This window comes from Pholcus phalangioides, unplaced genomic scaffold, assembly GCF_987345545.1.
Source record: "Pholcus phalangioides strain wild (caught in Gottingen) unplaced genomic scaffold, Ppha-v1.0 ptg000021l_1, whole genome shotgun sequence".
In the NCBI taxonomy this organism is placed as follows: Eukaryota; Metazoa; Arthropoda; class Arachnida; order Araneae; family Pholcidae; genus Pholcus; species Pholcus phalangioides.
Genome location: NW_028301614.1, coordinates 405,149 through 427,831, shown reverse-complemented (window position 1 = coordinate 427,831; position 22,683 = coordinate 405,149). Strand labels below are relative to the sequence as shown.

The 22,683-nt window shown below is 35.5% G+C and overlaps 1 protein-coding gene across 2 annotated transcripts in view; it reads right to left on the bottom strand.

The window, feature by feature from the left end:
- Nucleotides 1–22,683, bottom strand: part of Zw (glucose-6-phosphate 1-dehydrogenase Zw) — a 45,735-nt gene that overhangs the window by 5,933 nt on the left and 17,119 nt on the right. For both annotated transcript variants that reach the window (XM_089248909.1, XM_089248908.1), the window contains exons 2-9: nt 17,280–17,317; nt 16,965–17,073; nt 15,241–15,458; nt 10,279–10,437; nt 9,832–9,957; nt 8,571–8,664; nt 5,346–5,562; nt 2,822–3,027 (exon numbers count right to left, since the gene is read on the bottom strand). In XM_089248909.1, the coding sequence (XP_089105035.1) occupies nt 2,822–3,027; nt 5,346–5,562; nt 8,571–8,664; nt 9,832–9,957; nt 10,279–10,437; nt 15,241–15,458; nt 16,965–17,073; nt 17,280–17,317 (1,167 nt within the window). The remainder of the gene's footprint in view (nt 1–2,821; nt 3,028–5,345; nt 5,563–8,570; nt 8,665–9,831; nt 9,958–10,278; nt 10,438–15,240; nt 15,459–16,964; nt 17,074–17,279; nt 17,318–22,683) is intronic.

Below are 22,683 nucleotides of genomic sequence, written 5' to 3'. Positions count from 1 at the left end.
AGTATATAATAAATACCCATTACGTCATGTGTATATATAGACAAGGTTGAAAAAAAATACACTGCTGGCCACCGTAAATGCAACACCCTGAAGGAAGCATGCAAATAATATGAAATTTACAACATGCATTAGCGGAGGTGAGATATGCAAATGATTAGAATTTCAGCGCAGACGCACATCACGCACGCCTGTGGCGCCACTTCAAAGCGCTATTTAAGGCTTGGAGATTTCGACGATTTGAAGTACGGCAATTGTGTTTTTCTTGTGGTTTTTTCAAAAAAACGATCAATTATGCCTCGTAGAAAACAGCGATCATCTATTGATCAAGTATCCGAGTTCGACAGAGGAAGGATAGTGGCCTACCGAGATTGTGGATTATCTTTCAGGGAAATCGGTAGTCGTGTTGGACGAAACCAAGCAACTGTAATGCGGATATGTGATCGTTGGATGCAGGAGGGTACGACGGACCGACGTGTTTGATCGCATCCACCTCAGTGCACCACTTCACGTGATGACAGGCGTATTGTGCGCATGGCAGTGACGGACCGCTCAGCCACATCACGAACCATAGCACAGCACATTCAGTCTGTACCGCATCATCCAGTGTCTGCGCGTACCATTCGACGCCGTTTACAGCAGAGTGGTCTGTCCGCAAGACGTCCATTGCTTCGTCTACCCTTGACGCAGAACCACAGACGTCTCCGCCGCCAATGGTACGATGAAAGAAGGATGTGGACGGCACAATGGAATGAAATTGTCTTTACTGACGAGTCACGCTTCTGTCTGCAACACCATGATGGTCGGATTCGAGTCTGGAGACATCGTGGAGAGAGGATGCTGAACAGCTGCGTTATGCACCGCTACACTAGTCCTGCACCGGGTATTATGGTATGGGGCGGTATTGGATATCACTCTCGCACTCCTCTAGTACGCATTGCCGGTACTTTAAAAAGCCAGCGCTACATCTCCGAGGTGTTGGAGCCTGTTGTCCTTCCTTACCTTCAGGGCTTGCCCACAGCCATATTTCAACAGGATAATGCGCGACCACACGTGGCACGCATTGTCCAACGGTTCTTCGTCAATCGCCAGATTGAATTGCTTCCCTGGCCAGCTCGCTCTCCGGATCTTTCGCCGATAGAAAACATGTGGTCCATGGTTGCTCAACGATTGACCCAGATTACATCCCCAGCTGCCACACCAGATCAACTTTGGCAACGCATGGAAGCTGCTTGGTCTGCTGTACCCCAAGAACACATCCAAAGTCTCTTTGAATCAATGCCGAGGCGTGTGGCAGCGGTGATCTCCAACAATGGCGGCTACTCTGGCTACTGATTTTGGCAGGAATCACACTTCACAGAAGTCTATAAATTTAATCATTTGATGCTTGGTCAATATGTTATCTACAAAATAAATATTGTTGCGATATCTCTTGTCTTTCTTGGTGTTGCAATTTGGGTGGCCAGCAGTGTATATTGAAAGACGTCAAATTTGTTATTTCAGGCAAAAAAAAGTATTCTTAGAAACGCAAATAATCAATATAAACAAAGATAACAATAAATCAATAACACCAAATCTGGACTAATATGAAAGAGAATCCATTGCTATAAGAAAATTCAAACATTACACATACAGGGTACAAAATATTACTATAATGTCACTTCATGAACTATAGAAGAAAGTGGGTGTATTTAGGAAAAAATATTTCATTCAATCCATTATATGAAGTTTATATGAGATTAAAACAGTCATTCTTTAAGTTATGCTTTTTATGGCTTCCTGCTGCAAGGAATTCTATTGTGCAACGAATGTTCCTTACAATTCGTAAAGAATTCTGAATGCTATATGAAAAGAAGCTAACATTTCCATGCATAATGCTAATTTTATGAATTAAACGCTGTTTACAGCACCAAATCTATTCTGGATTTTAGATGTATTAGCCAAATTATATATGTTGAGGAAGTCATCTTTATATTATAAGACGGGGAGGAATGCCCAGCCTGATTGCTTGCCATATATGCTTCATATTTGTATGAAGAAATATATCCACTAGAAATGAGAGGATGTTTTTTTAGAGAAAGGACAATTCAATTTACCATACTGTTATTGTCATAATTTATACAATAGCACACAATACACATATACAGTAAAACCAACTTCTTTAAAACAGTCACTAAGCATTCTGAAAAAAAGTGGCTGCCTGTGGAGATGACTGCCGAATGGAAGTTGTACGGTGGTAGACAGGAAAAGAACATTTCAGGGGCATGTCAAAACATCAGGTCACATTAAAAAAAAAGAAAGTTTAAAATGAAAGTTTTTGCGCAGTTATTTAATGCAGAGATGATCACGAAATGGGGGTGGCTTTTTGTATTATGTCTATGAAATATTTTAAATTTGTATTGTCTATCCATTCCAAAAAAAATGGTTGCGAAGGGAAGTTGACCATGAAATAAAGGTGGCTGCCTAAAGAGTTTTACTGTACGCATAGCAATAAAGTTAGAACTCTTATTTGCCACTCTTAGTTAGAGCTCTCTTTACCATAGCTCAGTGTTTGTTAAGATTTTATGTTTGAGAGTCATACTTGAAAATTGAATAAATACTTTTAAAAAAATTGAGAAACACAAATTTACAATCCTATGTAAAATGCATGTATCTTGGGAATATGTAAAAAATTTATTATCTTTTGTGCACTAATAAAGCAAATAATTACCGAGATAAATATGGTATAAAATGTTCAAGAAAGAAAATATCAAGTTATTTATCAATTCATTTTACTAAATAACACATTAACATGTCTGCTAAGATAAAATTTAAGGAAATCAACCTTATATCTGCTGTTGTAGGATAAATCAAGTTCTGTTTCCTCCATGTCAAATGACATTCCAGGCTTCTTGTTCATGAGTTTCACATAAATTGCTTCACCAGGTTGGACTCTGATCACCAATTCATTCCTCTTGCACTGGCCTTGAAATATATCACCAGGTACATCTCGGAACTGTATTCGAACTTCAGCTTTTCTTTCATTGAGTGCTATCATTAGGATGAAAAAAGTGAGATAAATTACTGAACTTTTTGTGCACCAATTCGTTGAGATAATTCTTTTTTTAAAATTTCAATCACTTAAGATAATAATCACGATTAATTAATCTTAATATATAAATCAAATTTAATATACTGTAACAGTATTTACAACAAAGGTTAACATGAGAGAGAGAGAAAAAAGGGGTCCCACTTGCCATGAATTATTTCCCAACTTCCATTATGGATAATATCTTATAAACAAGATCTTAAAAAAAGTACATAAGTAGGAGAGATTATATATATTTGGCAGGGTGTGTGTGTGTGTGTGTGTGTGTGTGTGTGTGTGTGTGTGTGTGTGTGTAGACTCTTTACTCACTCCCTCCACAAACATCATATCTATCAGTAATTCATCACCAGATTGCCATTGCTCTGTGCTGTAGCTCTGTACAAATTGATCTTGTTAAAGCCAGTTGCTCTTTAACATTTTATAGTGTATGTTGCTGCATTCTGTGCCTGTAAAAATATTCTGTTTTCAACACAAACCTGGACACCTTGCATTGTGAAGGCATATCTATGTACGGGTTCATTTGAGGAAGCATTTCATTCAAATTCAAAACAGCATTTTTTTGTATTTTTGCACAATAGAACAGAGTGACTAGGCTACTACTACTACTAAACCACACATGCACCTCGTCCATATTTCTCTGCGGAACCTCTAACGAATTGGTACATGCAGGAATGTGTGTGTACGTGTAGTGAAACCTGACGTGAAGTTTGTTTCTGTGTAATGCTTGTTATGTGTCGTGCTGCCATCTGCTGTAACGTGCCGATGATCCCCCAGCGTAAAAGTCCGTAGTCGCCGTCACGTGATCTGTTGTCATAAATGTTACTAATCTGCAGCTGTGATCGTATGGCGACGATCAAGGCCGATCGTGATGTCCGCCTGCGATCGCATGCAAATGAGGTGACCTTGAAGCCGATTGGCTTGATCAGACACGTGCGGTCGGATGTTTTTCCTTTAAATACCGGCCGTACGTTGTAGCAGCTCTGATTCTGCGTTCATCTTTCCTTGTTCTATTCAACTGAAGCCCTCTAGTAGGACGGTTCACCGTCTTGCTACCGTATCCATTGGCCTTAAGCTGATTTGTTAAAATGCAATAATTTACATTGTTTGAATCCGTTTTCCGGCAGGTCCGGAATCAAAAATATTAAATAATCTTCACAGTCAAAGTTCTTCATTGCTGATCGAGGTGGTTCGGCCCTCAAACGAGAGCCCCCCCCCCCCCCCACGGAGCTGAGCAAGGTGGTCCGGCCCTCAACCGAGAGGCCCCCCGGAGCTGATCAAGGTGGTTCGGCCCTCAACCGAGAGGCCCCCCGGAGCTGAGCAAGGTAGTCCGGCCCTCAACCGAGAGGCCCCCTGGAACTGATCAAGGTGTTCCGGCTCTCAACCGAGAAAACTTCTTTGATACTGACGGGGAAAGGCTAACAACATCGGATGTCCGATCAATATACAAGTTGACTGTTGATGATCATCAATTGGTGAGCCAGTATCTTTACTGTTAACGTCAAATAGAGGGCTCCATGTTATACTAATCTATTGTTAAAATTGACTAACCCTATAATTAATTTGAATAAATAATATTTCATGCGAAAGTTTATTTGCAATCATTTTCCACTTGTCGTTTGCCACTTTATTACTGGATATTTCGAACCGGGCAAGCAACTCCCATAAGGGACGTTGCAATTTTGGGGGTTCGACCAGGATCTGGTCGCAATACGTTACACTGCCACCAGTTTTTCTAACTGTGAGTGAAGTGTAATGATTGAATAATTTATCGTTGTAGGCGTGTTGCTCTTAGTGGCGAGACTTTTTAATGGGGCGATCGGCTCGCATTTGCGCCTCGAAGTTGAGAGTGACTAGGCTGACATTTCACTTGTATTCATGAGATGCTTTGTTTTTATAAGCATGCCACCATAAAATTGGCTTGTTATTGGTGACTTTTGTAATAGTTATGTTCATCCAGCTGCTTTGGCCTATTCTAGATTTCGAGAGCTAACCAACCTGTGCAAAGCTTCATGTTGAACAAAAGACTTTGCATTTAGCAAATTTTATATGATAATAAAAAGAATTAGCAACTGCAAACATGAAACTATTTCTCAACCATGAAATTATTTCTCAACATTGAAATTATGTATATTACTCTAAAAAATATGCCAAAATAAAATTTAAAACTACCACATTAAATTATTTTTTATCTGCAATTATCAACATATTAGATAGTTATATCATTAACAAGAGAGGAAGAAAAAAGCATCCATGCTCTCACCTTTGCCACATCTCAAGAAAAATGGCACACCTTCCCATCTTTCATTATTAATAAAGCAAGTGGCCATAGCATAAGTTGGAGTCACGGATCCTTTAGGAACTGTAGGGTCATCAAGATATCCAAGTTTCCCATCACCATCAAGTTCAGGATTACCAACATACTGGCCAAGAACTATATCTTTTAATTTGATCTCTGGCATATATCTCAGAACCTTAACCTTGTATCGAGAAATAAAGATGAAGAAAAACAAAACATTATCTAATAATGTAAAAAGGAAATAATATTCATGTATTCAATATTTTTTCAAGAAACATTTTGCTTCAATTAGATTTGGAAACACAAACTCGATTACCATTTTTTATTATAAAACAGTTTTGATGCCTTCAGTTTGAAAAAGGAATGAATAAATGCAACTGATAACATAATTTGGAGCAGCTATAGCACAATTCCTTTTTTCTTTGGCAATTTATTTTTTAGCCCGTTAGAAAATGGGCCAACCAGGAAGAAAAGCACTTCCACATAGGTTTTTTTCTCTCTCTAATATCATTTCCTTCAGCTTGTAACTTTTCCCATAAAATTAAGTCATGCCCTAGAAATTGCAAGTAATAGGCTAAAGCATAGAATTTTGAAGCATAATTTCTTTGTCTCAGATCGTTTATCAGTATGTTACCTTCAGTTTGTTGTTGTCAGAATACCTAATTTTTTGGGGGATTGTACATTTCATATTTCCATTTTTATTACTTTTTTTTATACTAGCCCTTATACCCGCAGGAGTTTTACTCCTGCAATCATGTTTTTAATGAACCCAGAGACTGTTTTTAACTGAATCCAGAGAATTTTTTGCTCTGATTGTTATTATAAGAGAATCTTGGTTATTATATAGTTACCGTGTATACTCGTGTATAAGCAGAATTTTTTTGTTGAAAATTTTGTTCTTTAATTTGGAGTGGGAGTCTGCTTATACGAGGGGTTTTTTTTTGTTTTGAGGAAATATCTAATCCCCCCACTTCACCAAACCATAGAGCTAAATGGCTTCCACACAGATAGCTTGAAGATCCACGACATAATTGGACTACTTAAGATAGTGTTACTAATCAGTAGAGTGATTTTTGTGTAGCTATGTTCAAACTCACCAATGATGTTAAATACAAAATTAAAAACATCATTGGCTTTGGTACCTGGTGTAGTTGCATCGATTTCACAGCCTCTACATGTGAGCATCAACAAGCCTTTTGAAGATGAAATACATACTACAATGAAACCTAGTCGTAACTAGGAAAAATGTTTTAAAGAAATATGACATTGGCCTTGTGTACCAGTGGGTTCATGAGTGCCCGGCTAGATCAGTCAGTAGAGTACGAGACTCAAATCTCAGGACAGCACGTTCAAGCCCTACGTTGGGTGCGATAACTTGCGTCCAAGTGATGCAATGGTAAGATGTGTTCATCGTCCACAATGAAGGTTATCGTGAAGGTCCATGGGTGTGAATCACACAGGAAGAACATCAGAAACAAGTTCTTTACCTACTCAGGGCTACCACTCAAAAACTTAGAAAAAGTAGGACAGGGAGGGTACCTTCATTAGACACAACATATAATCATAGCATAATAAAAAAAATATATATCTTAAAAAAATTAAAATTATTTTTTCCCCATAACACTATTTCAGATATCCTATGATTGACTCGAGCTAAAGCAAAATGACAGTTATAAAAACAATGTTTTGCCAAAATGGGGTATTAGCAGCACACATAATTATTTTCTGTCTCTCCTGAGAGTATACCATATATTACATTCTTTTTTGGAGTCTTGCATAGTCAAGTATGTCAAATAATGCACGCAGCAAATTATCAAGACATGTAATTTTTCAAGAATGATGCTCTTTTGAGACCACTTCCAAAAGCACAGTGTAAAATTTACAAGGTCCAATATAAATAAGTCAAGGTAGACTAGATGGTTTTACTGTATTGTCCATCCCTTTTTTTAAAGAATTTGTTAAAATTTTAGTGTTCAATGCCAGTGTAATTGTTTTTGATGACTGAAGCACTTTCACCGTTAGCTCTTTGCTGAGCATTGTAAATATTGTTTAGGCCTCTACACACACACACGCCCTAAAAATACAGAAGACAACTGAATGCTATTGGGTATCATCAGACTCACAAAACCTAGAATAGGCCTATGTACCCAACTCCTTTCATATGCAAACTGTTTCACAATTTCAAAGATGACATCCTCTTTGAAATTGACCACAGTGATGACAGACAGCACAGTTGAAGATGAAAACAGAGATTCCACACCAGATTGGCTTTTGAACTCAGAGAATTAGAAGAAAGAATGGATTAAAAAGTTCGAATCGTTCTTCATAGTAAAATACATGAATTTTTTCCTCTAAAATTTGCTGATTTTTTGGGGTTCGCCCGACATGCACAAATTTTCAATTTATTGTGATTTTGAGGTCCCAAGGGTTGGCTTATACATAGTATATATGGTATATCTCAGACAACATTTATTTACATATCAGGAGAGGCTGTTGTATTTTCATGTACAGTTTTTATTCAGGAAGCAGGTTTTTATTCATAACCTGCCGCTTCATTTCCAATCTTGATAGTGCATCTGGGCTAGGATGTCATTTTAAATCTTGACCACATTTTAAATCTTGGTTTTATTTATTATTTTTATCATTTCTTTTGTGTTGGCAATTTTTTCTTTGGCAAGAAAAACATTCGAAAGCATTTCTTCTTTCCACTCTTAGCAACTTCTCATTGTGCTTCTGCACAATTTTCTCGACAAAGAAAAAAAATTGCCAAAAATTCATTATAAAATAGCTATTTCAATAATTTATGTGAATTTCATAACAACTATAGAGATAATAAAAGCCTCGGAAGTTGCATAAATATTTAATTTTAAAAAATTTTAATTGAAATGTAATCTATATGTGCAATGCTTTCAGGTTAAATAAAGGTGTGAAAGAAGTTTATGGTATATTTGCAATTGATCAAGCATGTGAATTTAAGAAAATACTACTAAACACTTCTAAATAGTGCCAATACAAAAACTGTATGAAGCTATTTCATGTAAATATGTTCCGTCCCAGTAACAGAATAGCAGAAATATAATTAACCAGTTAAAATGAAATTCAGTTGTTGCAAATTAGTTCATTTAATGAATCATTTTTGATACCTCGTTCTCAAGTTTTAACTGTATAAATAAAAATAAACAAAATCACCTTTTCATCACGAATATCTTCAGCTAAAGTGGAAACTGGTTTCTCCATAGCAACAAGACAAAGTATCTGCAGGAGATGGTTCTGCATGACATCCCTGTTCAGTAGAAATAAATTAAAATAACCAAATTGAAATAAATTTGTTAAAAGTATCAAACATCATTGTGCTTTGATAGATGAAAGTTATACCTGGAAAAGTAAAAGAACAGAGCATGGGAAAACTTAATTTATGAATAAGTTGAAATTATACTCTAATTTTTTCCCTAACTAAAACACATTTCTCATTCGCATATATACAGGGAAATATAGTGAAAAACCTATACAGTCGACACTGCTTATTATATAATCATGGATAATGTTATCATTTGAGTATTGTTATCACTTTTGCAAAGACCAGAACAGACCAATGTCATAACATCAGAGAAAATTCATTTTTGGTTATCAGAACTTTGGATATTATCTATTTTTATTTACACGTGGTGTTTTTTTTTTTTTTTTTGCCTATTCTGAAGCTAAGATTTAAACTAAGTTATTGTTATCAGACTGCAAGACTATGGTGAAGGCTAGAAGGTGTTCTCCTCCTATGCCTTTGTTGACAAACATTTCTGTACTTAAAAGTTGTAATCAATTACTAGTGTTAGTTATGGTCCATGTACATGTGGAGCTGCTTTTGCAACGGCTTTCCTACAGGGAAGACAAATATATGATGAAAATAAAAGTTCTTTCCTTCAGTTCTCTGTCAGTTCCTTTCAGTTGACTAGATTAAAATTTCTTTTTCCCGATCCTCAAGGGATCTATGGAACGTATTCACATTTTTTAAATATATTGTAATTCCGTATTAGACCATGCATTAGACAGTTTTATTTTAATGCTTCATAATGGCTGAATAACAAAAATAAAAAGATTTTAGCTCAAAAGAACTCCTGTTTTAGAATGAAATAAAAATGGAATGATTGATCATTTTGCAACCAATGGAAACCAATTTGGGAAAGAAAAACAGTTGTCCCATTTAATCATAACATTTGTCTTGTCCAACCAAATGGGTTGTGTCGTCACAGCAGGGGACATTGGTCATAAATGGGACATTTTTCAGATATAGTTATCATTTGGTTATTTGTCATCAGAAATCTTGAGTCCTGATGTGATCACATTAAGCAGCGTTGACTGCATAATGATACTCAAGGGACCAGAGAAATGTATTGCCATGAAAGAGTTAATGTAGATCGAACATATCGACACTATGATAAGTGCATTTGACACATACCTGACCATTCCAAAACTGTCAAAATATCCACCTCTGCCTTGAGTGCCAAACGGTTCTTTAAAAGAAATCATCACACATGCAATGTTTTCTCTGTTCCATATTGGGCCAAATATTCTATTTCCAAACCTTAAAATCAAATAGTCATTAACCGAATTAAAATATCTCAAATACATGAGCCACAACAGACAACTTGCCCAACAAAGTTAGGGGGGAAGAGAATAAAGAGAAAATTTTTCACAGTGAATTATGGAATAAATGAATTATCCATTAACCAATCATTATTAACCATTCATTATTCTAATAAATGAATTATTCATTTATTGGTTATTGAAAAGAGAATATCAATCCCACAAGGAAGGGAAACAGTATATTATATTTTAAAGCAGAAAAGGATAACTTTTAGTACTGTAGCAAAATAAACACACATGAACTTTACAACAATATTACCTCAGTGTCATTAGGTTTTGAACCATTTCTTTGCCAAGGTAATGGTCAATGCGATAAATTTCTTCTTCCTTGAATAGGGATGATAAATGATTTGAAAGAGCAGCAGAGGAATCGCTATCTTTGCCAAAAGGTTTCTCTATTATAATTCTTGTCCAACCCCTGCATTAAATTAAACATCCATTTTTTTTTATTAGATTTATGCACATGTTTCGGAATGTAATTGCATTTGTATTAATCTAGAAAGCAAAAAATGTTCAAGAGATATGTAAATAATATCACAAAAATATACTTGAAAAAAAAATATTTTACAGTTATAGTCAGTCAATTCGAAGTCCAAAGTCACTGGGGGAAAAAATTCAAATTATCCAATCAATCTACCTGCATTCGTAAACTGACTACAAAAAAAAATTGCACAACTTAATCACAAATATTCACATAGGATAATAATTGCACTGATCAATAATTTTTCTTTTCTAACATGAGTAAAATAAGTTTTTTAGACTAATTTCAGAGTGCTGAATTAAAATACGATTGTAAAAAATCTCCATCATGTACAGTTTTTTCTGTATGAATGATGACCATTTTTTTTAAATATGCACTAATAAATGAGCACTAATAATGAAAAACTTACACACCTTGAAAATGGAGATGATCTGCATATTCTTAATAACTATTTTAATAAATATATAATTTTTGTTATTTCCCATATCCATACATCACACATTATATATATATAAAATAACAAGATAACTCTTTTCCTCATATACATACACGTAATATTGTCGCGCGCCGTGATAACGCGATCATATCAAGTTTAAATATATCGACATTGCTCAAAAACGTAATCAAGATAATAGTTGTGCCACATAAAGTTTATTCTTTACTTTTGATATTATATTATTATGTATCAACATCATTATCTCACTCACCCTCAAAGACAATATATATAAAAAGAAAATATTAATCACTCACCAGACACCACCTGGAGCGATGGCCTTTTACGCCATTCACCGAGGTATCCCTCTTTGACGGCACCTCACATATTAGTTTCCCTCATCTCACTCCACGCACTGAGCGCATTTTAGCGCTTTAAGAAATTAAAGACACATCTTCGCAAAAGCACCCGAAGTGCCTAGCACTTCAACACTAAGGACTACACCCTCATTGAACTCCCGAGAACGAGCGTGTTCTCTGCTAGAAAACTTGGTGAGCTCTGTCTGTCTCAACAGGCAAAATCAGAACTACTTTAGTTTCAGTTTTCTTTGTTCGCATGAACAACTAATGTGATTGGTTAATAAGGTGCTTTTGCACTCATCACATATTAAGAAACCAAAGAATGAAAAGGGGAAGGTGTTTTGGATTTCAACTGGTAAAATCCGGATCGTGGCATAGCAATGATTCATAAGATGAAACGCCGCATCTTTTCATCAATCTTTTATGCCAGAGATATTTTGAAAAACAAGTATGTTATGGCGTGACGACTTCTATGTCATGATTATGCTTTCATATATTGGCGTCAATGTTGTTGATGGATCCCAGCAAGTTATATCTAATATAAATTAAATGAATGCGCTGCAATTCTCAGCGTGGGAAAGAATGTAGGAAGATGTTAATGAACATGTTAACTTTAAATTAATATTTGAAATGGGATTTTAGATTTTTAGAATGAATACTTTAAAGTGGAAATTGTGATCATGACAATATCCATAGAGTGCACATATACACAAAACAAAATCTATACCAATTTTTTTCCAGTATTTTATAAAAATAATTAATTTTTCTCTTATATATTGTGGTCTTCTTTCTGCAAAAATCAACAGCAATCACTCATCATCACTGAAGGGTTCCTGCTTTCCTTGATTCTCTAAAAACTCCTTCATTGCAGATGAGAATGATTGCTATGCAGCTTGTTCTACGTGAAAACAAAATCACTTGACAGTTTCCTTATTTGAGGACTTACAAATAATTCTTTTAGAAGACGTATTACAAGAAAGTCATTTAATTTTGGAAAAATTATTTTTTAGGTGCAAAAAACCTGGGACAGATGTCCATATGTTCGGGGTGGGAAGTGACTAAGTCCATTTCGGAGCAGCTTTGGAGCAGCAAAATTCAGGATTTGGAGCAGTTTTGGAGCAGCAAATTCGGGATTTGGAGCAGCAAAATATGAGATTCGGAGCAGCAAAATATGAGATTCGGAGCAGCAAAATATGAGATTCGGAGCAGCAAAATATGAGATTCGGAGCAGATATTTATAGATTGGAACAGTGAAATTAACAAGAATATTTTCGTTAACCCTCAACCCTTTTCAAAATAAAACTGCACTGTCTTTTGTCATCAAACATCTTTTCGTCGGCTTGATTTTTGTGCTTTAGGCTTTTGACACCTTGTTTGAAAGAGTGGCTATCATAAAATTGTTTGCACCCGTCTATTTAAGATGATTTTTGCTTACTGTGGGCACTATTTGCTGCCTTGAACAGCAGCACTTCAAATGAGCTAAAAAAAATTTTATAAGTTTTTAATTTTTTTATACTTGGAAAGAAATTGTTGCAAAATGGGAATTTCGGAACAATCAACTCGATGTTTGGCGATTCAGCACTCATTATCTGGCGAGATTGGTGATCTGACATTCGCTATTTGGCGAGATTGACGATTTAACGCTCGTTATTCGGCAAAATTAGCGATTTAACGCTCGTTATTCGGCAAAATTTCTAAACTAACATTCGTAATTCGGCGGACATGCGCTTTTTACTCCCGGAATGAAAATTTTTTTCACGAAACATCGGGATTTAACACAATGACAATCGACTACAGTAATTTCTGCTGCTTCCAGTGACGACTTTTTTTTTTAAACGGAAACACTCGAATTTGCACTTTAAAGCTGAAAGGCATTGCAAGCTATCTTCAGTTCCACGATCATGGACAATATCGGGGTTTCGCGATGGAAAGCCCGATCAGGGGCCGATAGTTTAAGTATAGTGGAATAAAACACGCTCTTCTCTCTCGTAAAGAAACGTTTCGTGGCTAGCAGGAACAAAATTTTTTTTGGCGTCCTTTCCAAAATTCCGGGTATACTGATTAGTTAGCAAGTGTATTAGTTATTAACCTTCAAAAAAATTTAAATTAACAAAAATTGATAAAAATATTTGATAAAGATATTTTATTAGTCTTTCCTACTTAGTCTTTTGATATTTTATTATTTACAAAAATATTTTTAATTTCTGATCGTCTTGGGGGGGGGGGGGAGGGCTTGTGCCCCCCCCCCATATGTATACCTCTGATCCGCCCCAATTTAATGTGATGTGGTGGCAGCAAAACATAAAATTTATCTGAAACATTAATACATCTGTGACACTGACTTAGCTCCACTTTTTGATTAAAGGGTTGTACATAGAAAAAAATGCAAGCTGTATATTTATCAAAAAAAATGGAGAATCTGGTTGCAATTAGAGATAAAATCAGTGTTGTCATTCCCCAAATTTTAGATAGCAAAAAATAGAAATATGATTTTTAGTACCATTTCACATGTAAATAGTCTAAATATGTAAATTTTAAAAGTTCAAAATTAAGTGTGATATAATAAAAAAACTAGACATGATGGCCATTTCTTAAGATCAGATCTGGAATCAACACCCAAATATTAATTAAGAACAGCTAAATTTTTCCATGTTAGGAAAACGATGTAGACTAGTGTTAAAATTTTATCATCAGTTACGAAACTTTTCTAGATTTCAATAATTTATCATCGTAATTGATCTCAGCTGCTACATTATTCCACTGTTCTGAATTCACCCTCACTGCAGAATCACTTGACCATACTTGAAGCCTGATTTACGAAAACAATTCATGATCATCTGTTACAAAACCGTTTCTCAAATTTTACTTACCATTCTTATGCTATCAAGGAAATGTACTTCCATTAACATATTACAATGTGTACTTTCTGATACTTTCCATACTCTTAATGACCATAAAAATATTCAGATTTTGAATGGTGCACTTTGATCCATAGGTTGAACATAAATAATTGGTATCAAATGGTATACATTCTGGATGTACTCCAGCTGAACAATGTCAAAATGGGCATAAAATTATCAAAGATTTTGAATCTTTGATAATTTTATGCCCATCCTTTGCTTTAGGAAAAAAGTCAAAGTGATCTTTTTAAAAATGAAACCAAGCATTCTATTCGCTTTTTTGACCACAACTGAACAATGTTCAGAAAACTCAAGCTGCTCATTAATGAGAGTTCCCCAATCTGTGACCCTAGTTGCATCCAAGATAATGCCATCCTACTCCTAAGTGAAACATGGTTTGTTTTAACCAAAATGAGTGACCATGCTCTTATCAACACTAAAAGTCATGCTCCATTCAAGTTTGCCTGGAGCATCTCCATATCACTCAGATGCCTGACTACCTCCATTAGTTCACAGCATCTGCGAATTTGCTAACAATCCCAGATACCCTGATGAAGTTTATCAAAAAAGTGAAAAACATGGGTCCTTGAGGGACTCCACTTTTGATGCCTGTCCAATCAGAAAATTCCCATTCACCATAACCCATTGTGGCCTATCTGTCAACCAAGATTCTATCCAATCCAATCGCAATCTCATGTAAACGCTTCACGAGTTTACCATCTTGGACTTGATCAAATGCCTTCTGGAAACCAAAATAAACATCGACATTTTGGCTTTTCCCAAAGGCATAGCCATGTGATCATAGAAGCAAAAGAGGTTGGTTACACAAAACTTCCCCTTCCTGAACCCATGCTGGTTTTTCGGCAAATATATTATTCCTATCCACTTCATTGGAACATTATGAAAAAGTTCAATGAAATATACTAAACACCAATAATGATAAACTGAGAATATAAGTCTTATTTAGGACTACACATTGAAAGTAAAAGCTTTTAAATTGATATATGCACATTAACATACTGGTTGGCAATTTGGATTTAGTACTCACTTCTTGGACATGCACATGGATTTCAAGTTCTTAGTTACAATCTCAAATACAGTTGGTGGCAGAGCCAAATAAAACAGCCGGTTTGCGATAGAGTTTTTTTCCAACTTCATGATCTCTTGGTTCAATTTCTCGAAGTCTGAAGCATTATCATATGAGCCAGCCACATAATGGTTCTTATCAAAAAACGATTCAAACTTCTTCTTTTGATCATCTTTCACCTGAAGAAAATGAAATCTTACAAAAGTACAGAAGGGACACTTTGCAATTTTTTTCTTCACTGTCAAAAATTCAATGTAGCAAAAACTGGTGTTGTCTGGTGAAATTACTCAAATATATTAAGTATTGTTAACCCTCTTGTTAGTAACTTTCATCATGAACCACAAAAATAGAGACTGGCCCACTTCACACAATGCAGAGCCAAATTGCCATCCTTTGTTTAACAATATAGTTTCTTTCATAAGAGTTTTCCTATTCACCTGTCCCCCCTCCCCACTTTTTTTCGAATGGAATGAAAAGCCATCCTTATCAGCATGGGCAGAAATAGCCCCCTCCCCCAATTCCTCATTCAATGAGACTGAGCCGACTAATCTAATGTTTATGCAAATATATATATGTATTGACACATACACAGCCTTTCTATCTCTAGTCTTTCTTTCAAACCAAACACAACTTAGGTTTATCGCCATCTATGGGCAATTTACTACCTAATGAGTTGTGCCAGAAGTGTAAGTGTGCGTACCTAACATTGTGATTGTGTATCTAGTGTTGTGCACAATTTTTTCAGTGCTGCCACCTATATTTCAGAAGTGAAGTGTAATGATTGAATTACATGTGTACTCTGTAGGTCTATTGTTCTCTGTGGCGAGACTTTTTGAGGGGTAGATAGGCTCTCATTCACGCCTTGAATTCAGGAACCACAGAAAACCCACTTCAGCCAACCACCACTGTGGCGACAGTGAGGTTCAAACCTGGAACTTTGTGATGCGAGTCCATCACTATGACCACTCAACCACCACAGCTTCTATCTATATATAGTCTATCCACCTATGCATATAAGATCTAATTCACCATGGTGGTGAAACTGAAATATTGACTTTCTACCATGAGTTTGTCCTTATGACCACCCAAAAAATAGCATAGGAAGAGAAGACAACACCTAACAAAGGAGGCATAAAAATGACTGAGTATTTTTCAAACTTATAAAGACCATATCACAGATACATGAAACAATTTATCATCCCTTGCACATCCTAAAACTCATCTCCAAAAATAATATGCTAGAATGGTGCTAATTTTAGTCTAGAGCCAATTTTGGTCCGAGAAATTTTAGCTGAGAGTTCACAATATTCCTCAAGTATGCCCAGATGTATTATACAGACCTGTCATTTAGGGGGCAGGGGGTCAAGTGCCCCCCCCCCCCTGGCTTTTGAAAATACACTACAAATGATATATACACACCCATTGAGTACATGTGCTTTGCCCCCCCCCCCTGGAAAAAGTTGTAATGACGGCCCTGGTAGTATAGTTAAAAAGTTACTTTTATTTTAAATTCTTCTGGCACAAAAGTTTTAAACAAAATTCAAAATAATTGGCGCCCAAATATTTACATCTTCAAATACCAAATTCATTTTCAGTGATTGTATTACAGTCAATGTCCAAGCTCTTTGCAAAGAGGAAAGACTTTAGCCAAGACACATTATTACACGCAGCCAAAAGATACAAACCTGAATATATGGCTCTGTTTTTGATCGAATATCACCTACAGTCAGCTTACTCCTAGCATAGCCAATGAAATTTGTCTTTTCTGGAAGGAGGTCATCACAATATAAAGCCCTGAAATTGAGAGGAAAAACAGAATATTAATATAATTATACAATTCTGAGAAGAAAAAACTGTCTTCTTCATTAATAGCATAATGTAATTATTTGAAAATATGCAGAACAGTGTTGTAAGAGACCAGACTTGACACTGTTGTAAGCAACTGAAATGATTCTCTTTTGGGAATTAGAATACGAGAGAAACACCTGAAAGAACCTCACCATAATGTTGGGTATATCTTCTTCTTGGCTAAATCACCCTAGAAAACAAAAAAGGAAAAATAATTAGATACGAAACCGTAACATGGGGACAATCTACATGCCATATACACTTTTAAATTATTGAAAAACAATTATATAAGGAGTGTAAAATACCTTGAAAATCCTATATAATATTTTACACAGCATTTATATTCCCCCAATTTATTTTGCGGTATTCTATTACATTTCTACAAAGTACAGAACAAATATACAGTCAAACCTCGTTAATGAGTCACTCTTGGGAGCGCAAAAATATGACTTAGTAAGCGGAGTGACTCATTAAGCGGAGTAAGCCATAGCTGTGCCAATTCCAATTGGGAGTTCCAAAAAGTGACCCGGTAAGCGGAGTGACGTGTTAACCGGGTGACGCACTAACGAGGTTTGACTGTACTCCATAGGTAATATCCCTTCAAGTGTAAAATTTTGAATACATATATGCAAAATGCATAGCAATAATATCAATCACAATTGTAAGCAATGGCGTCGGAGCCGGGGGTGCCGTGGGTGCTTGAGCACCCACGGTAAGTTGTGACATGGATCCGAGCACCCCCAGAATTGATCCAGAAATTAAAATTTCCGATATAAAACTAAAGACGAGCATCCACAGTTTCGAAACACTTCCGACGCCCTTGATTGTAAGAATATAAACCGACTGCTACCGCAGGGAGTTCCATACCGAGAGGTTAACACACCAAACTCGCAGTGAGTACACAAAAAAGCAAAATGTTCGATGCTGCCATTCAGAATCTGCAAAACATTGTAGGTCCTGGTCAGTGGACAGAAAATGACAGTATTTGGACAAAAACGCTCAAATATAAGAATATCGTTAATACAAAGCAATTAGCATTCAGTTACATCATCTTTCTTTCATCACAAACAAGTTCTATAATGCTTGTAAGATTCTGAATTAAATTTCCATAAAAATCAATTTTTATAAACACAACTACTCGATAATATGCAACTTCATGTACATAAAAAAGTAAAAATTAAATTTTTATTTATCTACATGGAGGATTTTTCCTACCTAATAATTTGTAATACATAGAAAAACTATATCCATAACAAAATTAGAAATGCAAGATAATTTCAGAAATGTGCATTAGCACAGGGCTGGACAAATCTCAGGTGCGATGGAGACTAGAAAATTAATATTGGCGCCCAAAATTTCCTGTGTAGTTACTAAATAGCAAGCTGAGAACAGCACAAAATGCTTGGAATTTATAGCAGCCTATCTGCCAATATGAAAGAGGGTTACCATGCCTTGAAAAAGTCAAAAGCAGCATTATTTTGGACCTTTTTCTTAAGCGAATTGTTTTTTTTTTGGATTCGTCCAGCCCCGCATTAGCATACATCATGCATAAAAAAACCATCTCCCATAATGTAATTTACTATTATTTACACTGCAGAAGTCTCTGTTAGTAGAAATTAACACCTACATATCTCTAACGTAATTATCCATGAATGAATGTTATATAGCAAGAAATGCATTCAAGGATGTTCTGAGGCTGGACTTTTGACAAGAAGGTGGTTCACATTTTTGTCAGTATTGCCTGCTGATGGTACAAGTGCATATCTGAAGAGGACATTACTCTTCACTATTCATGCGAAGGTTTTAACTAGCTGATGCAAAGATGAATTCAGGTAAGAAAACTCAACTTGCCTCTAGGATCAAAACCACGTCCTTTCACATGCTGAGTGAGTGTGCTAAACCGCTATGCTTTTGAAGCAATAAACAAACTTCTTTAAAGCTTGTATGCTCTTGTTAAAACCTTATTATAAATAGCTGAGAATGACATCTCTTCAGATAAGTCACTATCTGGTAACAAAATGTCAGTATAACATGAGCTGTTAGCCGATTTATATCTGTCCACGATTTATTCAGTCCAATTCAGTGCATACAAGCTCTTAAGAAAGGAAGTTTGTTGCTTCTATAGCATTATGGTCTAGTGCATGCTCACCCGGCATGTGAAAAGGACGAGATTTCGATTTCTCTTTAGAGCAGGAGTCTTCAACCTTTCAGACATCTTTTGTGAGCCACAATGAAACTTTCTATGAAGTCTTTTTTTCTGTCCAAAGTTTTTTGATTTAAATGATTTTTTCAACAAAATATTATATTTAAATAGATGACTGTTTAAAAAATATTTGCAAACTAAAGAAAAAGAATCATACTTATGAGATATATCAAAACATTTTATTTAAAAAAAAAAAACACTTACATTTCTTGAAGAGATATCTTACGTATATTGTATTGAACAAATTTACCCTGAATAATTGTGCATTTGCTTCATTAGAAACACTAGTTTTGATGGTTAGCCTACTCCTAATCTGTTTCGATATCTGGAATGAACTACACCAAATGTTAAAAATCCTTTCAGCACAGGCAGTCAATGATTTGTCTGTAGTTAGCAGGTTCAAAAATTACATATCGCTCTTCGTTATTACATCTTTACCCAAAACATTATAAAAACTATTCGCCACTCAAAATCAGACATTGCATAAACAACCTTAGGGTAAAAAAAACATTTTTGGCATGAAATAGTTCCAACTTCCCCAAAAATTTTAATGTAATAGCCAGGAACCTAGAGCCAGTTTTGTTTGATGAATTCAAGACCCTTATTTCTCTTTTTTTTGCGGCATCAATTCCCATATTAGAAATTAACAACACTGATTAGCTTAGAATAAATGCAGCAAAATGTGCAAATAGGTACGATTACTCATTTTATCTATTTTTATATGCTGAAGACAAGACCTTTTTTATTGTTTGATGTTGATGCTTTTTTTTTATCAATTGCAGCTTTTTCCATGCTAGTTAGGAATACCCATTCAGCTAAGGAGAAGTTGTTCCTTTGTACAAAATCAATAGTTTTTTTTTTTTTGGCTATTGATTTCAGAATCGCAATCATATCCTTGATATTTCTTTTTAAACCAATTTTTACGATTTTACTGAAGATGTCACTATATATTTGTGAGATCTGTGGTCTTCACAAAAACTCTGGTAACAACTGACCAATTTTAACATAAGATTCAAGAGAATGACAGTGAGTATTTCATTGTGCCTCTACAGGTAGTATCAATGGACTTCCACCTTTGGTAGGATACCATGCTTACGAGATGATGATTGTGAAAATATTTAAATATACTGTAACATGTTTTGTTACATAAGTTTTAAGCAAATCTTTGGCTAGCAGGTTTAAAATGTCACTGCATCTATATGTTAATCCCGAAAAGCAGAGATCTTCATCCAGTCTTTCTGAAGAAACCATATTTGCAGTTATTGTCTGTAACAAAACTTCACTGAACTAAAAACTAAATTTGCTAAATAATTTCCAGTATGTAATGAGCCAGATATTCCAATAGTGTCAACATGGATGACTACCACGCTGTTTGATAACACACACAATTGGTTCATTAAGGATATTCATCCATCCATCGATTGCCATACAAACTGTCTGATTTTCTAAGTCAGCTTCACATCCCATAACTTTATCATTATAAATCTGGAGCAACCATTTGTCAGCTAAATCGTTACGACTACGGCATCTCTGATATTTAATATATATATATATATATATATATATATATATTAATATTTACATTACTATACAGTACTATAATATTTAGAAATGTTAAAATAATTTAATAAAAATTTAAAATCACTTTTTAAAGCTGCATAAATAATTTTATTTGATTAAAACATATTTTATCATATCTGAAATAAATTGATTTAAATCAGTGATTTTTTTTTTTAAATCTACAACCTTGGTTAAAACCTTCGTATGAGTGCGCATATAAAATACGAGATAATTCGACTACTATACCAGATAGACACAAATCCCAAAATATCCATATAGAATGAATTGTACCCGACTAATAACTGGACAGCCCAGAGCCGTATTTTAGCAGCATGAAAGCGTCAGGGGTCAAAAGGCCCCTTCCTCCCCCCATGGGCAGGTTCTTTTTAAGGCCCCACGTGACTAGAAATACCTGCCTACCGATTCACATATTCACTCTTGGAAATTGTAGCCAGATCTTATCTTAAAGCCTTGAACGCCCCCCTCCATATGTTTCGATAGCACCGCTTGAACCACGAGACTCAACCCAAGTAGCTTCAATAAATCATTTCTATATATCATGGAATGAAGCAACGACACGGGCGTTCCTAATACATGAGCAATGACAGCTTTTTATGAATCTAAGCTCACCGAAGTCATAGAGGTGTTGCAAAATGTATTTTATACACCACTCCTCCCAAAAAAAAAAAAAAAAAAAATATTTACTACATTTTAATTCCCGGATGAAATAGAACTCATTCAACTGAATGATAAATGGCGATGCGGTACGCGATAACTTAAGGACACACCCGTCAAGCTATTAACCGGAATTTCCTTTAACATTTCCTTTAAAGTAACCATGATACCAAGAACGTTTTTGCAACATAATCTAAATCGCGGTAAGGAGAAATAAATTACTCGAAATTACATTCTGAATTAGATTTGCTGTTAAGAGGAAAACAGTTGCTCTATTTCTTGAATGAACCGATACTAGTAGGCACAAGATATCTCAAAATGACTGAATTCCTCATTTTTATTTTTGCCTTCATTCTATTCACAAATTGGGGCGAGAGCAATCGATTCATTTTCTCAGAAGAACGATTCAGCGTGAGGACAATCCACCTACACCCGTTAGTACCACGATAAAGTGCATTTTTTAGTATATATTCGCAGTAAAAAATAAATCTTTCACTCTCTTCCCTTCCCCCCCGCGGCCACTTCATTAACACTTTCGGGGGAGACAGCGGAAAATATCAATGCTATTAAACATCTTCGAAAGAGCGAACACTACTGAGGAATTTCAAAACATATTCAGGGTGATTTTGAGTGAAATATAAAGAATATCGTTGTAACGGTTTCGAAATGTCGTAAAAAAATATCATTATAGAGAGATTTATCGTAGTAAAGGATATCGTTGCATCGAGAGTTTAATATTAAACCATAGGCAATTCCAAATTAAATTTGGAAAAAAATTTGTAGTAGTGGGATTTATCGGTATATCGAGTATCGTTGTAGCGAAGTTTCACCGTGCATATCATAATAAAATTAGGGGAAGGTAGGAATTTTTAACATGATCGATATTTTCATTCGCTTAGGAAATTTTGACCCCGTAAAAAACCAGAGCCGCCACAGATACTTGGTCAGCTGGGCAGGTATTGACGTCCCTCTGAGGGACTCTTAACCTATGGGTCGCGACTCAAAAGTAGGCTACTTCCGAAATGGGTCGTGCGAATCCACTTATTACACCACTAATTTTATTAATTTCGAAATGCAAACGCTGTTAACGAGACACTTAAGTAGTTTTCAGTTTTAAA